The sequence below is a fragment of the Drosophila subpulchrella genome, chromosome 2L (assembly GCF_014743375.2).
Source record: "Drosophila subpulchrella strain 33 F10 #4 breed RU33 chromosome 2L, RU_Dsub_v1.1 Primary Assembly, whole genome shotgun sequence".
NCBI lineage: Eukaryota > Metazoa > Arthropoda > Insecta > Diptera > Drosophilidae > Drosophila > Drosophila subpulchrella.
The window spans coordinates 4,863,638-4,883,305 of NC_050610.1; the positions used below are offsets into that span (position 1 = coordinate 4,863,638).

At 40.6% G+C, this 19,668-nt stretch overlaps 2 protein-coding genes across 2 annotated transcripts; both read right to left on the bottom strand.

Moving 5' to 3' along the window:
- Positions 1–123: 123 nt before the first annotated feature.
- Positions 124–11,535, bottom strand: LOC119548486 (lipase 3). The gene is made up of 5 exons (XM_037855760.1): positions 10,884–11,535; positions 4,059–4,236; positions 3,486–3,847; positions 3,232–3,390; positions 124–1,098 (listed from the first exon to the last, which is right to left on the bottom strand). The coding sequence occupies exons 1-5, from the start codon at positions 11,118–11,120 to the stop codon at positions 439–441; spliced, it is 1,596 nt and encodes a 531-aa protein (XP_037711688.1). The 5' UTR covers positions 11,121–11,535; the 3' UTR covers positions 124–438.
- A 3,766-nt stretch (positions 11,536–15,301) lies between these two features.
- On the bottom strand, positions 15,302–16,773 carry LOC119547744. Its single transcript, XM_037854740.1, has one exon. It carries the CDS (start codon positions 16,694–16,696, stop codon positions 16,559–16,561), a length of 138 nt encoding a protein of 45 aa, XP_037710668.1. The 5' UTR covers positions 16,697–16,773; the 3' UTR covers positions 15,302–16,558.
- Positions 16,774–19,668: the final 2,895 nt, after the last annotated feature.

The window sequence follows — 19,668 nt, forward strand, 5'->3', positions numbered from 1 at the left end:
TTGTCAATGAATAAATGGTGTTAGTTTCCAGTTTTACGCTCTTTGGTATTTATGATTTCATTCTTGTATTACAGATATTTAAAAAACGCATTATTATTTGATTACTCAAGAAAAACGGTCAGATTGGCTTAAGGTATTTCTTTTATTAAAAATAGACGTACATTTAAAATTACTCATAAATTTGTACACATAAATTAAAGTATTTTGAGTAGCACAGAAGACGGGTCGAACAATTCTGGTGGAGAAAGTGGCCGTATCGAAACTGGGGCTCTCTGTGGGATGGTTGTTGGATGTATGGGAATGGATTGCGCCTGAGTGATTGCACCTGAGGTCCTCTTGCGGAAGGACCTGGCGATGCTGCGATCGGTAAATTGTTAAAAATGTCATCACAGTCATATGAAATTGGAACGAAAAGAGCTTGGCCAGGCGGCGTCAAAGTCACGCCGGAACTTCCGTTGTGGTGCCGGTGGTCAGCAGCTCATCCTCGGTAGCATCCTCCGTCGAGGAGGTCGTCATCGTGGGTGTGGCTATAGTGGGAGGCGTGGGAGGAGCCAAGGTGGTTCCCGTGGCAATCATCTCCATGCCCAATCCGTGGGGCAGGTGCACATTGGGCGGCAGTCCCTCCATCATCTGCTGCTGCATCTGCTGGCGGAGCTGCTGGCGCTGCAGCTGCATGGCCAGGTAACTGGCCAAATTGGCGGTTAGCTTGGCCCTGTGGTTCTCCACCCTCCGCACATTTCGCACCAGGCGGTTGTAGACCAGTGGCTTCACGTCGATGGCCCACAGGAAATCGAGGTGGTTAAACCGCTCCATGGGCACCAGGTACTTGTCGATCACATTGGGCAGCTCCCGGGCCAAGCGGTCCACTCCGGTGGTGGAGACCAGCAGGTCATTCACCGAGTAGTACAGTGCCACCGGCACTTTGACCCTGGACAGGTCGTAGTCCGGTGGAGTCATCCGGTTGTACTCCAGTTGGTTGCGCAGGTAGCCGCGGTCAAACTTCCGGAAGTGTCCCGACTTCATCAGCTGGCCAAAGTGCTCCAGCTGCTTGATGGAGGCTCCCGAGGGGGTGTGGCTCAGCATCACCGGGAGCATGGTCTGAAGGGGAGAAATTAAAGGCTTAGTTACCACTTTGATTTATAGGATAGACGGGTTAAATAAGGCAGGCAATTGGGTTGCACTCCGCTCATAAAATAATAAAATCTAAACTAAAAAAATATTTATAGGTACATTTCATATAATACCGATAGTACCTATGGAAGAAAACGATTTTCAACTATGTAAGCCCCTATACACTCCTAAGCAAGTTAAAAATAAATAATCCTTCGATTAGGGGTAATGAAACATAGGTGCTTACTTTTGTGTCTACTGGCTGTAATGTCACTGACCATGTTATTTCAATATATGGGCAGTGACCTCAATTGACCGAAACTATTTAATAATTTGTCTGATTTAAACAATTGTTGGCAAACCGATAGGTATTAACAAATGAATTAAAAAATGATTTACTCTAAAACAATCTTTAAAAATGTGGGCGCCATAAACTTGAGCTATTTGTGGGCGTTATATTGTCGTGGCACTCTAATTAAATAAACTTGCGCTACGCATGAATCTCTAGAATCTGCGTGCACTACGAGTAGCGGGAATAAAAAATACAATTTTTATTTACCGTGTAAGGCTTATCATAAGAAAAAGCTTTGATCGAAGAGGTACCCCAATTTCAAATGCTATTTTGCAAGTGCATTGTTCCCCTTTCTAGATAACACACCTGTTTCTTCGACAATGTAACAACAGCCATACCATGTTTCGAGTACCCAGCATGGCATTAGCGTCCTGCATTACTCACAAAAGGAGAGGGACGATCTGGGGGACTTGGTTCTTGTTGGGTCACAGAATCGCGCCTAATTTGCATGCATTGTCGCTTGTTGTCGATGCTCCGGCATCCAGGCCACGCCAGTTAATTATGCCAATTTCGAACAACGCCGGCGAGGACAACAAGAAGATACCGCCCACTCTTGGCGGCCGTTGACATAATAGATAATGACACCCTTTCAATGCCAGATACCAGGTCAGGTCATGCCCCCACATCCACACTCCGCATGGCACATCCCAAATCGCCCAGCACTTGCATGTTGTTCAAGTAATTTAAGCCGGCCGCACTTTGTGGGCCGTAATTTTGAATCTGCGGGTGTTTAGCTTGTGGTCGATTATCGGGCAAAGTTTTGCCAGGGCGTTGAGCATATTTAATGCAAACATCGTGGCCGCTTGGGGGATTAAGATAGAGTTGAATTACGTTTAACTCATCGATAATTGCAGCCCCGAATTACTGCATGTGCCCATTCGTGTTGCGCATGGATTTAAGGAAAGCAAAGTTCCCGAAAAGGTATTGAGTTCCCCAAACCGGTGTAAAATGTTCCCTTTCGAACTGTAGTGAGCAATTAAGGACATTCCGCATCGACATGTTGCGGCTCAAACTGAAATGCAAACTACCCCGACCGACAATCGAATTGAGGCGGGTTAATTAAGTGCCAACTTAATGAAGACAATCGAAGGGGACAACCGAATCGATGACTCTCAGCCTGCCTAACAAGTCACGCGAAATCGTGGCCAAAACACACCCGTAATCCAATTCCATCCACGGGCTTGCTCTCACTACCAGATATCGCACACAGGGAGAAAAAACCTAGTACTCTGAAGTTTCTTTTATATTTAGTACTAGTATTAACGAAAGTATCAAGAACTACCATAAAACAAATATTTAAAATTGAATGAAATTAATAAGTGTCAAGGATAAGCAATACTTTAAACAGTGGCTTAAAGGTATAGTGTCTATTTATTGCGCGGCCTAATTTCATTTTAGTATCGCGGCCATTATTCATTTTAGAAAATGAATTTAGGCCGCCTAAGAAAATACCGCGCGGCCTTAATTCTCGCGGTCAAATTTCCGTCCCCACTGAAATTCAAATTTCAGGCGCAATTCTGTTATTGGCCTAACAATGCAAAGCTGTGACAACTAAAATTAAGGTGCCGCTTGGTATTTTCTTCGGCGGCCAAAATTCTTTTTCTAAAATGAATTATGGCCGCGATACCAAAATGAAATTAGGGCCCGCGCGGTCTAATTTCATTATTTTTTGCGGTCGAATTTCCATCCCCCGTTAAAATCTTACATTTTTACCCAGAAAGTTTGTTTTCAATAGGGACTACTCTTTTGGTACAGTGGTCCCTGCTTACTTTGTTCAGCTGTTCGGAGTTGTAGCCGGCGACCAAAAACAGGATATTCGAGCAGACGTCCTGCGTCATGGCGTTGTCGTGGCACACAACCTGGCTGTGGTCCACTAGGAATTTCGTGTTGGGCATGAATTCCGTGATGCGCAGCATTCGTGTGGCGGCCTGCAACAAAAACGGCATCAGACGGGCAATGGCGTTGTGGAAAATGGGAAATGAGCCAGCCGCAGCTGGCGTTATAGAGCCGAATCGAAACCCACCGTGAGGAAGTCGAGGAAGAGGACCAGGGTGCGGAACAGAGGGCTCTTCATGTCGTGGATGTAGGCGATGGGCGCCAAGGCGTGCATGGAGGTTATCTTCTGGGTGTAGGCGGGCTGCTCGGAGCACAGGACCCAGAAGATGGCCGTTCCCTGCGAGTGGCCGATGTAGTGCACCTGCTCGTAGCCCGTCTTGCTCAGGATGTAGTCGATGTTGGCCGGCAGGTCGTACTTGCCCATCTCGTGGAAGGTGAAGTCCCAGAACTCCTGGTAGTCGCTGTTCAGGCTGGTGTGGTTCTTCGAGTACCGATTGCCCCGCGAGTTGCCCATCCACACGTCGTAGCCCAGATCGGACAGCATATAGCCTGTTTAAGAAAAATTCTTATTACGGATCAATCATTTTTATAAATAATATCAGATTAGGTACATTCAAGTAATTAATATGAATCTTAGAACTAATATTAATTTGATCTTCGTCATAACCCATAACTAGAACTAATATTAATTTGATCTTCGTCATAACCCATAACTAGAACTTTTTCAATTAATATTTGTATATCCTTTAAAGTCACTTACCCAATCCAGACTTTGGTCCCATGAGCACCCATGTGGCCGAGGTATCCAGAATGCCGTGCATCAGCAGAACCGGCTGAGCTCCCTTCTTGGGTATCCGGTGCATTTCCAGGATATAGCCGTCCTTCGTCACCACAGTGTGGGTCTCCGATGGATATCCATATTTGCGTATTAATTTGGGCTGTACGAACGCAGAAAAAACGGAAACAATTTCGACAGAGGGAGAGAAAGGTGTTAGAAGTGCAAATCATGGTAGTGTGAAATTGAGTTGCCTCGGTTCATGTTTTTTCCACCTGCCCTCTCAGCTCTTTGTTTCTACCCCGTTAATTTGCATAGTTCAAATGGAAGGGCAGGTGGAAGAGACCAGGGCTCCAACGGCAGCGTCATCGTCATCAAGGAGGCAGTCGCCTGACCTTAACCACAGTCATTTTGAACTAATGAATTTTAATTTGTGGCATCAACAAGTTAATAAAGTAACCAGACAAGCTGTTGTGGTCGAGAATGTCTGAGTAAGTGGCTTGCGCCAGGACTGGGACTGATTTAAGGGGCTTATCCTGCCTTAAAAATTCAAAAAACACGTATAAAAGTGATGGCAGAGTATTTTCCAGCCCAACAGTGATACTCGTACACAGAGGGAAATATTCAAGCACATTGCTCTTGAATTAAGAAGTTATATTGAGTATTTTTAACAACATCTTGATAAATATACACTACTGATTTGTTGAGATATACAATATAAATACCGCCAATTCAACTAGGTTCGAGCAAAATTAAAACATTTTCAACTTCAAAAATGTCGTTCTATTCTTAAGAACATTTTCAACTCAGATGAGAACGTCAGAATTTTCTCTGTGTATTTTTGTTCCAACTATATTGGCCGACAGAACCTTATAGAATTTCTTTATTGACACCGATGAAAACAAAAGTACCGGGCAAACTATAAGGCATGTTCATCATTGGGGACGCTTTATTGGAACTCCAGGTGACGCAAAGTCCAAGCGGCCCCCTCTATAAGTACATAGCCATAGTTTAACCCAGTCACGTATCACGCATACGTATCGAGCATACGCACTGTATGACAGCATACTTTTCTTCCTGCTGGCAAGTGAATTTATAGGTTTTTCAGAAATTCGTGATACGTTTGATAAGTCTGTCTATCGGATTATGTAAGCCGCTCGGGTAGTGGGTGGCCGAAAGAAAACTCATAACACCATTGTTGAAATTAAGTTATAAACACGCGATTACCCAAATTTGAGGCAAACAAACAAACCGGCCGAGAGACTGAGAAAACTACAGAAAGAGACTCTCTGCGAGCCGCCTGGCATTTTAATTAACCTTGGCAGCGAATAGCCCCTTCTGTTGTTGGCCAGAAAATAATATAAACACTGCAATTGGCCAATTGACTTGCCGGCTGGTTGGACAACACGAGGAAGTGGTACGCAAAGTAAGCCAGCGAAATGTTTTTTTCCTGCTCTGTTTTAGCCTGTTTTGTTTTCGGCCGATTTTGCCAAATGTTTGAGCATAAATTTGGCTTATTTTTATTTTGGTATTTATTTATTTTGGCCAATTTCCTTGCATTTTGTCTTACGTAACTCCTTTGTTTTCAGAATGAATAAACGTGCGAACGAGGTGCAAAGAAGCCGCAGAAAGTTACTTGGCCAAGCCTCGAAAAATTGCAACAGCTGCTGCCGATGCCGATGCTACCCGGCAAAGTTTTTGTTTTTCTTAGCTTGACACACATTTGGCGAAACAGCCGGCCAATATTTGCCCAGAGCCGAAAAGGCGTTGCAAAGATGTTCAAAATGCAACAAAGTGCGGCCGGCAGCTGGATTTTCCCGCCCATAGGAGTTGGCCAATCTCGGGGGTTTTGAAATTTACACAAGTCGACAAATACTCAGTAATAAAAATTTCCGCAATATTTATATCTTGACAAGAAAAAATAACTGTGGTTAAGCCAGTAGTGTGCTGCAGCTAATGAAATTAATTGTATAGATATTGCTAATATTTATCTAGGGGCTATGAAGAAATTCACAGATGCAAATAAACCTTTTGTTTACATTACACTAAAAGCATATTGATTGTTTTGTTATGAAGCAGAAATTACCATGTATTTTATATTTTGTGATTTTATTCAATCATAAAAATATCTATAGGGACAAACTCATTTGTTTAATAAACTGTTAACAGAAAACAATAAGACAAAAGTACAAACAAATTGCACAAATATGAAAATGTTTGATTTAACGCCAATTTAAAAGGCACAGTAAATAAATACAAAAAAGCGGCCGGGCAAATAATGTGCACAAACGTTGAAAAACTATAATTAAATAAATAAGAGGGTCTAAAATTGAGGCAGAGGCAGGGAGAGACCGATGGAAAAGTAAATGTTGAACTACACTGATTTCGACCTGGGCCAATACAAAAATAAATTGTGGCTGTTTGTCGGGATGGCGCCTATTTTTATTTTTTCGGTTTCTTTTTCCATATTTTTACTGTTTTGCTAACTGAACTTTTCGTTTATTCCGCTGAAAGCCGCAAAAACTTCATTAGCATCTACCAAACCGTCTTGAGTTGCGATTAACATAATGCTCATCATGACCCACTAATTTCGGTGTTTGCCTGCCTCCGGTTTGTGTCCATGCTAATTGACAATGTTGTGTTTGCTTGATTGTACAGTGAGCACTGACATACAGTGACACGGGGATATCTTCGTTTTATAAAGAACAATTATTATTGAATAAAATATCTGGTAACTTCGTAATCAAATAAAAAATGTAACAATTACGATCGACATACAAAAATAATAATAATTTCCTTTTAGAGTTTTATATTATTCTATTTACTCTACTTTATCAAAGGCCGTGGTTTTATAGTATGTTATACTTTAGCAAAACGAAAAATTCCAAGATAATTGATTTTTATTTTAATATTTTTTATATAAAATATATATATATTTATTATCATAATAATTATTAAATATATTATATTATTATATTATTATTATATTATTATTATATTATTATAAAAAATTAGCATGATTATTTTTGAGAATAGCTACTCTCCCAAGGTAACTTCCATTTTATGGTACCTAAACCCATATTGGGTGTTTGGCCTAGGCAGTACCTACTGTAGCTGCATGGCACTTTTGGGTGTGCATGGTGTTCCATGTTTTCGTTTGATTTGTATTTTTCCTCGAAAACTCAATGCAAATTCGGTAGTGTCAACTTTGGGGCCTTTGTGGCGTGCCTTTGATTCATTTGCATAAAACACTTTTGCGGCTCGAACTTGAGCTGAGCTCGTCAGTGGATTTATTTTGTAGAGGACCCAACCAGAGCCACAAGCCCCACTTGAGTTTGTCGGATGGACGGATGGATGGTCTCTGTGTCTGTGTCGATATCCACTTTGAGACCATCGCTCATTTTGTAACTGACCTTGATATTGACTTCGGCTTTTATCACAGTCATTATAATGACTGCCGTTCGAAGCGTCTCGATGTCAGCGCGGCCGACCCCAACCAGTTTCTCCTCCTCTCGTTCGATGTCAGCTCTTGGGCTGCATTTTCTGTGCCGTTGTGCTGACTTTATTCCGCCGTCTGACATCGTTTAAATGACATCAAAATCTTAGAGGTTAATCACATTTGAACTCTGCTCTCAAGATGACGGATCAAGTGGAGCAACTACTTAAAAATAATGCAAATTACAGCGATCGATTAGGGTTGCTAGAATACCAACAACGATTGGCGGCAATTCCATGATTAATTTTATTCAAAGTGCGGAGTGTTATTATTATCTTTATAAGGATAACAAACATAGATCTAGCAAAGAAATAATTTAGTTAATTGTCCAATTTTCCCGCCCTTTGCAATTCATTTTATAACTCATTACAACACCTAGACGTAATCAGTCCAAAAGACATCTATTTGCCAATCCTTGGCAGGTTGGGCCCCAAAGAAAAGACAATGCGGAAATCTTTAAATTCAAATTAAAGCAAAAACGAGACAGTTTTATGCAAAACAAAAGCGAAAACTATCCAGAGCCGAGCCAAATGCCAAAACTATTTCCTTATTATTGGGAAGCGAAGCCTTGGGCTTTCTTTGTTGACATTTGGGCAGGTGGAATGGGTTGTGGGTGGTGGGTTGTTGGTAGGAAGGCGGGCAGACTGCTAACCCATATTTCAAAGTCAGTCAAGCGCTGTGGACGTGGACAGGTTAGCCTAATTGCACGTTGACTATTGTGTAGCGTTGACAATTTCAATTTGTTATTGTCAGCCGCGAGAGGTGTTCCCCGTGAGATACATATATCTGGCCATCTCCCAACTGCCGATTATGCAATTTGGCAACGTGCAGAAATTGTGACGAGGCTCGGCGTTTTATTCCGAACTTAGTTACATTGCAGACACGCGCCTGTGAACGCGCTCGAAAGCCGAGCCATGACTTTGCATAAGATCCAGCTGAAAAGTACGGCGGCACTTGGGTTGACAATGCGCCAGGTACATACCCACTATATTTCTCCCTTTATTAGTTTCTGGGTCTGCGCAACGGTTCGAATCACGTAAATCGCATAAAAACGTTACGTTATCGTGGGCAAATGTGAGCTTGAACACTTGCTAATAACTCTTTTCCTTCGGCTTTGCTTTGCTTTATTGGCTGTGTTCATTTTCACCTGTCTGTTTGTTGACCCCACCCTGACACCCAACGATTGGGTAATCTTCAGCTCGGTGTGATCTTTGATATTTAGCTGGCAAAATCGGGTGTTTCTTTCGGCTAAGGCCGGCCCTATGAAATGCAAATTCCTGGCCTTGAAACGGTTTTTGGAAGCCCATGGAAAACCAGGGGCTGGCATTAACAATTGTGTGAGCAAACGCCCAATGAAATTGTTGATCTAATTGCTGATCACGTGAGCGTTGTAAATGGGCTCAAGGTCACTTCGCACTACCAAAGGCTATCAATTCTAAAAACCGAACTCATTAAACGAACTCTGATTTCTGTGACTGCCATAAAATAACCATTTCGTATTGTATCCATTTCAACGAAGGCTAAGCCCGGCTTTTGTTTTGTTGTAAGAGGGTTTGAAAAACATAAGCAAATAAATAATAAACCTGCTTCGATTTCTCGAAGGTGGAATCCCAGCTCGAAGCTCCCTTATGCAGTTTTAGCTTGGTTACGAACATTCTGCCACCCGAACAAAGCCATACACTTTCGGGTTACTTCACCCCAGAAATGCAGGCTCGTAAACCTTTTAATTAGCCTCAACTCTAGAAATAAATCCATCAGTTACGTACTCGCAGCGAGTTAGCTCACTCACTGGAGTTAGACATGATTAACGCCATAAAAAGGCTACGAAATCCACACAAGTTACGGCAGCCCACCATTTCACTTGGCAAACAAAGGGAAGCCGATGGAAAGTGCAGTGGCAACTGCAGTTGATCACGGCAGGTGACCATTACCATTACGATTACCAGGTGCCACCAGACAGCTCAAATGAAATTCCTAGTAGTTCTCGAACCGCACACGAAAATTCCGAGTCAACGAACCCCGAGAACGCAAACTTTCTTTCGGCGGTGGGGAGTGAAAAGTGTAAATTTATATGACACACAAAAAATGTTCGAGCTAGGTAAATACCAGAACAGAACGCGATTAAGTGCCACAGAAAAGCCCGAAAAGCACGGTTACAGAAACAAAACAAATACGGTGTGGAAAACCAATGTCAATGCAAGAGGGGAACTCAAGCGTGGAGTTTCGACCGACTTCGGATATGTCTATATATCGAAACGACTTTCTTACAAACTTCTGTTGTGTAGGCCTAGTATGAAGTTTTTGGTTTTTGGAAGATTTTTTGTTAGGTTGAATACCAGGCCTTAGATACAAGTAAACAAACAAAAGTCAAACTATAGACTGACAGCCGCCTAACGATTTTCTTATTTTGAGTTCATGTCTATAGATAAACTCTTTAAAAATAATATTTTCACAGTCGTAGTTTTGTGCATATTTATATTTTTAGCCTTTTACAAATAACATGTATATAAATTTGTATTTTTTTGTGTTTTTAATTTGTATTTAAACATATATTCATTACCTGTGGTAGGAAAATGTTTACGACTTTATTAAATTCAAAGGGCTTTACAAGCTGCTTTACGCCTTTAGTTATATATATATATAAATATACGTTTTCTACATTGAAAGTAATTACTGTAACCTTAATATGTTTATAAAAAAATAACGCCAAATGTAGTTTTCTAAGGAAATGTTTCTAATTGCTTTGAAGATTACAGTGCCTACGGATTCTGTAGGCAATCAACGAATCGATCAATACACCATTTTGGGGTTACCTAACATTTTGATAATATGGTAGTTTAATGATTTGTAGTAAAAATTAATTTCATACAGGTAGTTGAAATTTGAATGTCATGAAGTTGGCATTAGGCAAGATAATGAAAAGAATACTGAATAGTATTGAATACATATCATATACTTTATTTTTCCAGTCAGGTGTGTATTTCATGTTCATATGAAAATGACTCCAAAAAATGACTACTACATAAAAGCTATAGGAAATATGTTTGTTTTAAGTTGCGTGTGGCAGAAATTCGAAATTCAGAGACCGAAATGTAAACTCCAAAATTGCATTCAGCGTTACATATCATGAAAGTTTATCCAACGTTTGCTGATAAGAAATTCCAATTGTAGGCTGAAGTCTCTTTATACTCAGACAGGTGTCATTTAAGATATATTTAAAGAAACCCAAGAGCCAGATCGTATTAAGACCATTAGAAATAATCGATGGATCTTTGATACCCTCATCGTTGTTCCTATAACTCCGCAGAACTCACCGTGATGAGGGAGGCGTCCTCGAGGACGTCCGATTTGAGGTTCCGACCGCCGCCGGCGAGGTTGGCATTGCTCGACAGGAGGACGGAGTTGAGCAGGTTCTTAAAGCTCAGCGAGCTGTAGCTGAAGGGCGAGAGCAGCGTGAAGGCGCCGGCCCGTCCGCAGACCTCCAGAGCCACGAGGCAGTGCAGCAGCAGGGTCATCAGCAGGCGACCCTTGACCTCGACGGTGGGCCGCATCGGAAGGCCGAAACCGGAGCAATGGCAGCACAGACACTCCAGACACTCAAGGCGACACTCACTTCGACACTCACTCCAGGCACTCACTCACTCACTCACTGGCCAACTGACTCACGCTCAGTCGGACACACAAAATGGGGCAAATTGGCAAATGCAACAGTTGCTTGCACTTAAGCGTAACGGTTACGTCGCCACTATCTTTTTTCTCCCGCTTTCGTCACACTTGGCAGTTATGTACGTGCGACGCTTCTCGGCACTCCGATTGTTCCGCCGGTATCCTTTGGATCGTTTTTATTAGAGGGAGTAGTTCCCACGGAGAGCACAAGTGTTTAAGCACGGGAATTCCGGATCGGATCACTTGATCTTGGGGGTATGCGCGGCACCAACAATCTGAAATTTCAACCGTCTGGCTTGGGATTCGTCGCTCGACTGGCAGATTCGTAGGCAGAATGGAGTGAGCTAGGCTCGAATGGCAGCCACGATCTGCGGGGCAACTTGTTCGAGCCGGTGCTTGTGGATCGCGAGCTTGTGGATGGTAAGTAATCAGCTTAAGTGGGGATTTAAGCCGGGCTAAGGCTGCTCGGAGTTTCTTGTTTTTCGCTTAAGATTTGAATGTAATATATATGCCGCTTGTCCAATTATCTTATGAGGTGCACTGCAAATAATGGATACCGCGACTTTGGTTTTAAAATCCAAGATTATATTATTTTTCTTGAACAATTTGTATATTTAAAGTACATGAGTTACTTTGTTACTTACTTTATAGTGTCGGTTTAACCAATAATTGTTTCTGTCTATCAAATAAAATAAATAATTAAATTCTTTGTACCTTTTAAACGTTACTTTACTTAAAAACCTTTACTTATTTACCAGTTCTACAACTGAAATACTATTAATGATAATGGCTTCTACATGTATCTATATATGTTTATTTTTGTATGAATATCATTTAATTTATAATATGAAGTTTACACTCTTTTTTAAAAAGTTGGGTTATTTATTTTCGTTAAAACTGAGTGTCCCACATTTTTTCTCTCTGTGTAAATTTTGCCGACCTAGCTCAACTCGCCGAAGTTAGTCAGCTGATCGAGCCGATATGTTCGACGCCCCCAATGCAACAAACCAACCCACTCCCCTCGCCACCATCACACTCAAAGTTTGGCGCGTGCCGAGCGAGTTTTTTGCCTAAGTCTTTCGTTTCGCTGTGCCTTCCCCCGCCGCAAGAGATTTCAGTTGGTCGGGGTTTGTCTCAGGGTTCGATCCGTTTAGCCGTTAGGCGGTGGATCGTTTGGCACGTCCGCGTCCCGAGCGTCTTACTGACTTGGTTGCGTGTTCGGCTGCCGTTGCCGCCAAGGTAATTGCAATTGTAGCCCCCATCCCAAGACCCCGACTGACGAAACATTTGGCCTGGCATCGGGTTACGTCTGCATTTGGAAAAATTAAAATGCACGCTGAATTACACATTATTTTGCTTCATGCCCCGCCTGGCTGAAGGCGGCAGTTCGGGAGCAGCAGTGCCCCCATCTCCCCCGTGTATAACATATCATTGCGCGATTTGTTTTGATTGCCCATTATTTGTTTTGTTTATATTTCGCCGTCTCGTTGGCCATCTGCATCTTGGGATTATTCACTGGGCCTTGTCGTCGGTTTTCTGTTCCCACCAACTTTGGCAACGATCTCTTCCCGTTTATCTCGGGTTTCTTGCCGCACCGGTTGGCCTTGGCCGGCCAATTTGTCGGGCCCTCAATGACAACTGCGCTCGGGCATTAATCATAAATTCAATAACCATTTTTACACGCATTCTTACCACATCCCAGCGGTAATCAAAAGTGGCAAAAATAAAAAACCAAAGAGGCAAGGAAGCTTCGCGAACGCTGTGCAAAATGCCCTCGAAGAATCATTTAACGATTTTTTTTTAATGTTTATGCCTTCCACTTTTTGACTGATTTATGCAAATGGATGCTCATATAAAATGGCTTAACACAAGAAGACTAATTTATTTTATCTTATTCTAAATTTACCTTTAAACAAGAAAGGAAGTTAGCTTCGGCAAGCCGAAGCTTATATACCCTTGCAGCTATAATTATTAAATTTAAAAACACAAAAAATGATATTCCCAATAGTATAAGATAATATGTCAAAAAACACCGAAGCTATAATTTGTTTCATATTATTTTCTTACCAATTTTCCGATCGTTCCTATGGCAGCTATATGATATAGTCGTCCGATTTTGATAAAATTAAATTCGAAACTCAGAACTAATTAAAAAATGTTATTTCCAAGCGTAGGAGGTTATATGTTAAAAAACACCGAAGCTATAATTTGTTTCATATTATTTTCCTACCAATTTTGCGATCGTTCCTATGGCAGCTATATGACATAGTCGTCCGATTTTGATAAAATTTAATTCGAAATTCAGAACTAATTAAAAAATGTTATTTCCAAGCGTTGGAGGTTATATGTTGAAAAACACCGAAGCTAAAATTTTTTTCATATTATTTTTCCACAAACTTTCCGATCGTTCCTATGGCAGCTATATGATATAGTCGTCCGATTTCGATAAAATTTAATTCAAAATTCAAAATTATTTAAAAATTGTTATTTCCAAGCTTAGGAGTTTATATGCTAAAAAACACCAAAGATATAATTTTTTTTCATTTTTTTGTCCGATTATTCCTATGGGAGCTATAAGATATAGTTGTCCGATCCGGCTGGTTCCGACTTATATACTACCTGCAAAAGATATAAGACTTTTGGGAAAGTTTCAGCCCGATAGCTTTAAAACTGAGAGACTAGTTTGCGTAGAAACGGACGGACAGACGGACAGACGGACAGACGGACAGACGGACAGACGGACAGACGGACAGACGGACATGGCTAGATCGACTCGTCTAGTCATGCTGATCAAGAATATATATACTTTATGGGGTCGGAAACGTCTCCTTCACTGCGTTGCAAACTTCTGACTGAAATCAATATACCCTCTGCAAGGGTATAAAAATCACCATTTTCCCTAGGCAACAGGTTATAAATACGACCCGAGGGTAGACACATCGATCAGCGATTTTCAATGACCACACATGATCTGCAATTTCAAGGCGAGCAATTGCATTGCAATGCCATTAAGTGTGCAACAGAATCGCTTGGCCATCGGACTTGGACTTGGAGGAATGCCGTGAACACGTGCCACATGCAATCAATTGTGGGGCAGGAGCAGGGCCATCAACTTCTTTGGGCTGCGGTGATTATGGTTGTGCTGCTGTGCTTTCCGTCATTATCTTGCTCGGATTGTTACGACCATAATTACGAGTATCTGGGGCTTTTTGGCTTCGCTGAGATTCTTACAACATTATGTGCGTTGGATTTTCGGATTTTCGGTGGCAACGAAAATTGTTGATATTAACTGAAATTATTGCAACCAGTAAGGCAAAACCAAATTGCAGTGTTGCAACTTAACCCATTAAAATCAACTTTAAAGAAAGCATAAAACATGTATTTAAATGGTTTGTAATAAATTCAATTAGATTAAATGAAGCAAACCAAACAAAAGACATAATTCTGCAAATAGTAAAATGTTTTTATTTATTTTTTATATATAATCAAATAAAAATGTGTATTAAAATAATTTTGTAATCTAGCAATATTAAAAGCTAGTTAAAATTTCAAGCTCAGCTTCAACTTAATATTTATTTAATGAATCTCTTAGCCGGTAAGTAATAAAACTTTAAAAAAGAGCTTAGCAGTAATTGCAGTGCTTTGGAAAAAAGCCCATTGTTTCGTAATGGGTTAATGCCGCCAATCTCAAGGTCGCAAGGCGTGATTTATTTTGTTTTTTTTTTTTTTTTGTAATTTGTTTGGCCGATGCAGTCGAATTTTTGTGATTTTTGTATTGCTTTTATCCCGCAGCGTGACACTGAAATTTTGTAATGAGCCCAGAGGGAAAAGGGGTAAGTGGTCCAAGTTTTTATGCCGGTCGGTAATTTCTCTGTTGTCCTCAGCTTCTTGCTAGTGACCTTGCCAGGAGTTTACTCGCAAGATTTTCGTTGTTTGCCTGATGGTTGACACACTTTCCGGCCGACTATCTCATTTCCATATCATCTTACGCTCAATTACTATATATGCATGTATAAAGTGTCAGAAGAGCTTAATAAGCGCAGTTGACATCGCTTCGGGTGGGGTTTAATTGCTCGGGAGCGTCTTTAGTATAGTGCTTACACTTTAATGGCCCTTAATATGCTCCCAATTGTTCCGAACTTCTATCCCAGGGTAACGAACGGGTGATTAGTGCTGTCCCTGAGCTAAAGAACCTTTTGTTCTATGGCGTTAAAGCCTTGAACGGTCAATCTCTTAATAGTCATAAGCAAACGAAATTATATTTTAATAGACAGCTTAATGATAGAACGGAAAAGTTCAACTGGGCTATAAAGAATACACACGTGAAATTTTAGTATCCGTAAAAAGAGCACGTTTTAAAGAGACGTATATTGTTTTTTAAAAGCTCATTCATTATATGTACTTCTGAATGCTTTGAATATATTTTTACTCAACTTTGGAGATCTTAGCAAACTTTAATTTAAACATATTTTTGTATATCTTGTTTTTGCTATTACCCAATTGAGGATTGACCCACTTAGCTGCATTCTTTTCGCCAAAATCAAGGCAGGATTCAAGCCCACTTGAATGGGAAATCTTCCAGACAGCCACTCCTCGAAAGGACACGCCTCGTGGGTATTCAAAACCGCCACTTAATTGTGGCGCCTGCCGCACACCTACGCCAAAAGCGACTGAAGACAGCAAATCCCAACCAAATAACTGCAATCAGTGGGGCGGCGGCCAAAAGTCCCACTTGGTGGGGCGTTTTCTATCACCCAACTTGGGGTCTGCGTAACATGGTAGCTTGGGGTACTTTATTAGCGGTCTGTTCAGTTCGGTTCGGTCTGGTCTCTTCTCCCGGGGCCAATAAACAGCTGACTGACTGGTGACGATTATGTAAAGTGATTTCTTGCTCTCAGAAACTTGGGAACCCTCGGCGGCGGCTATTACTGTCATCAATATTTGGTAACGCATTCCAATTGCATGGCATTCCAATTTCAGGTTGATTGCACTAACTATTTTGCAGTCGCAGATGCAGTGGCAGCCCACTCGGGTCGCTTCTCTCCATCGACCGACTGGCCTGTTATTATATAACCTTCCAGCCAGGCGGCAGAGTTGCTCCGTCTCTTTCCGTCTTCTCGCACACAATTTTCCAAACCGAGAAAACTCTGCTAATGGCGACATCGAAAGTCGTTTTAAGTGTACTCTATAAAGCGAAAAAGCTGCACAAATACGCAACGTTTTTGGACATTGAAACTTTAATTTAAGATAGTGTTTAAGTCTGGTTTCTGATGTAACACTACAACAAACCCCTAACGAACGTTTCCTTCCGATGGATTTTGCATCAAGCTGCTTCGGGAATCGATTCCAGAACACGCATAATATCCAACAGCAGTGCTCGAAATTCGGGATCTTCGTCGAAATTAGCAATCTCTTCCATGGGAACTCTCCTTGCTTTCTTCGACCTCCTGGTTCGTATCATTCTTATGTTTTGTATAATGGTTTTGGAAATTTTAAGGGAACTCTTTCCTCGATGTACAATAAAATTCAAGTAGGTACTTGCACGACAAGGGAAGCTGTTGAGAAGTGTTGAAATCAGTTCAGACTTAAAGGAATGTGACGTGCTTGCTTGGATGAAAGAGAGTATATATCTAATGCCTTAAAGGTAACTAATAAGACCAACGAAATTTATAAAAATTAAACATTTATAAAATAAATAGATAATTTAATTCATAAAGAAAATCAAAGGCAAAGTGTATTAAAATAACTAATGGCGAAGTTAGTTCCAAATTTAAGTCTACCATACTTAAAATATTGAGATAAAATGTTGAAGCCATAGCTTTAGTAGCTTAGGACCTATGTTGGTTCTTAAAATTATAAAGAGAGTTCTGTTTTTTAAAATAAACAAGACCTACAGTTTAAAAAAAATTTTAATGAAGCATAAAATATTTAAACAATTGTATTAAGTTAGGGCATCGCCACTTCTTGCTTTAAAATGTATGCATTTGCAGTTTTTGAGCCAACTTTTATTTTATTTTGGCTTTGATGGCAAAACTGCAGGCAGCAACGAGACATGGGGCACGAGACACGGGACTGAGCCCCAGCGGTGTTGTTTGTTTGCTTTTCCGTGCCACAACAATAACAACAACAGGTGGGCCCGAATGCCTTGCCAGATTTGTCATCCGCCAGTAACAACAACGAAAATGTTGGTAAATGTGTCATGGTACCAGGCAACAGGCTCTGTTCCTGTTTACATTTCTTGCAATATTTGTGAGCAAAAATGCCAAAACAAAAACAATTTCCCAGCCAGCCGGTTTTGGAGGCCCCTGCTGCGAGTGTTTTTGTTTGCCAGCCGCTGCCCCGATCGTTCGATTGACACATATCCCATCCCGAAAAATTGCTGAGGCTCTAAACTGGATGTCTGCTCCATCTCGGGGGATTTGTTTGTTAATGTCGCGAAATTCAAATTCTAATCAACGTCTTGTTCAATTTGTTGGCGCTTGTTGCAAATCACGAGGTAGAAAAAGGCATTGCGATGATGTGATGAGCGAAATTGTGTGACAAGCTGAGGCGCCTTTCAGGCTACCAATAAAGTATACAGAAGGTAAATATCACAATATAATTTTTTAACAGCAATCAATCAATGTTTCGACTGATTTCATTATTTTCATTATATATATAAATTTTTTTAACATAAAATAATATTATCCGGATGAGCCTTGATAAGCTGTGTCTGTATTAAAGACTTGCATCTTAAATAAATAATACATTTTGCAAGCCAATAATATTTTGTGACGAAGACCGGTTTTAAATTCAACCAAAAAACCAGAAGGAAAATTCGTTTCAGCAAGCTAAAATGCCTATAGCATTGCGGTTGTAAAAAACGTATTCATTCACTTCGTTTATGTGTCAGCTAAATGATAAGTAGTCCAATTTTTATCAAACTCAAACTCAAGCTCGGCTAATTAACCAGTCACATATGTAATAGTTGTACCGCCAAGCAGGTTCTGATTTTATTAACTGCCACAACCATAGCCCCCTTCTTCAAACACTCACTTTTTGTGACACACAAAGTGCGCAAAACACGTAACAATTAAAAACATTAAAAGCATTTTATATAATTCCGCAGAGACAGCAAGACAATAAGCACTTCACACGCTTTAAACCTTTGGGCTGATCCCCAACACACCCTTTGGGAAATCTGAGTCTAGTTTTGACACAACTTGGACAGACCCCGTAATAAGTGCCATAAAGACGGTAAGCGGCAGCCGTCAAAACTGAGAAATAAAAAATGTTTATTAGACTTTGACAACAAAACGTTCACATAACGTATAGCCAAATATTTGTATCTGTCAGAAAGATCATAATAAGACATTTGCTGCTCACATCAGTTTTAGATTAGCTAAATGCAAATAAAGATATTGCATAAGATAAAGAAATGGTTTTTGTCTTAATCAAGCTATAAACAAAACCAAGTTTATATACAAATTACACATTGTTATGTTTTAGAGTTTTTTGTACTTGCATTACCTCATTCGAGTTTTAAACGAATGGGTATAAAACTTATAAACTTTAAAATAAACATATCTATAAAAACATTGTACAAAGGCATTGGAAACATTATTATACTAAGTTATATACAAGTCTCCATCACGCTAAATTTAAAATATTTTTAATATGGATTGAATTGCTATTCGTCTTTTTTTCAATATCCTTCAGGTTTTTCTTATATATATGTATTTATACGTTTATATAGAACTCAATTGAGCTAACCACGAGTACACAGAAACCCAACACATTCTAAATTGGGCATTACACAACACTTGCAATATTTAAATTGTTTTACGTGTTTTTGAAATGCAAATCGCTACAACTACCTCAGCATTTTGTCCAAGTGAGCGTTTCACCGAAATTATGTTAATTGCACAGATGCAAGCTGCATTTGTATCTGGACCCGACCCGTGTATCTGTATCTTTGCGCCGTAGCCGATGCTATATCTGTGGGCTATTCGAATGCAAATTAGTCGCCAGAGTCGAGAGTTTGCCCTGGAGAATGTGTTTTGGTTTCGGTTGGGGCTTGGTTTTGCCACGCATAAATTTCCTTATGCCTGAGCGATTCCAGCGACCATTTTCCAGCAGGCCCGAGGGGCAGGGAAACGTGGAAATGCGAATGTTTATGCTGAAATATGTTGAAAGGATATTTTATTGAGCGAGAGCAACTGGGCAGGGGTAAATGAGTGAAGGGGCTCGGTTTGTTCAGCCACAAAGTTGCATAATTAATTTGTTTACACAGTTGTACACAAGCCCAGCGAAATTTTAAGGGGGCTGGACTGCAGCTAATAAAGCTGGGAATGCCCAAAAACATGTCTGCTAACAAAGCATATGTATTTCCAATTTTTTGTTAATTACACAATAATTTATATATGTACAATTGAATCTTTTAAGTACTCTTTA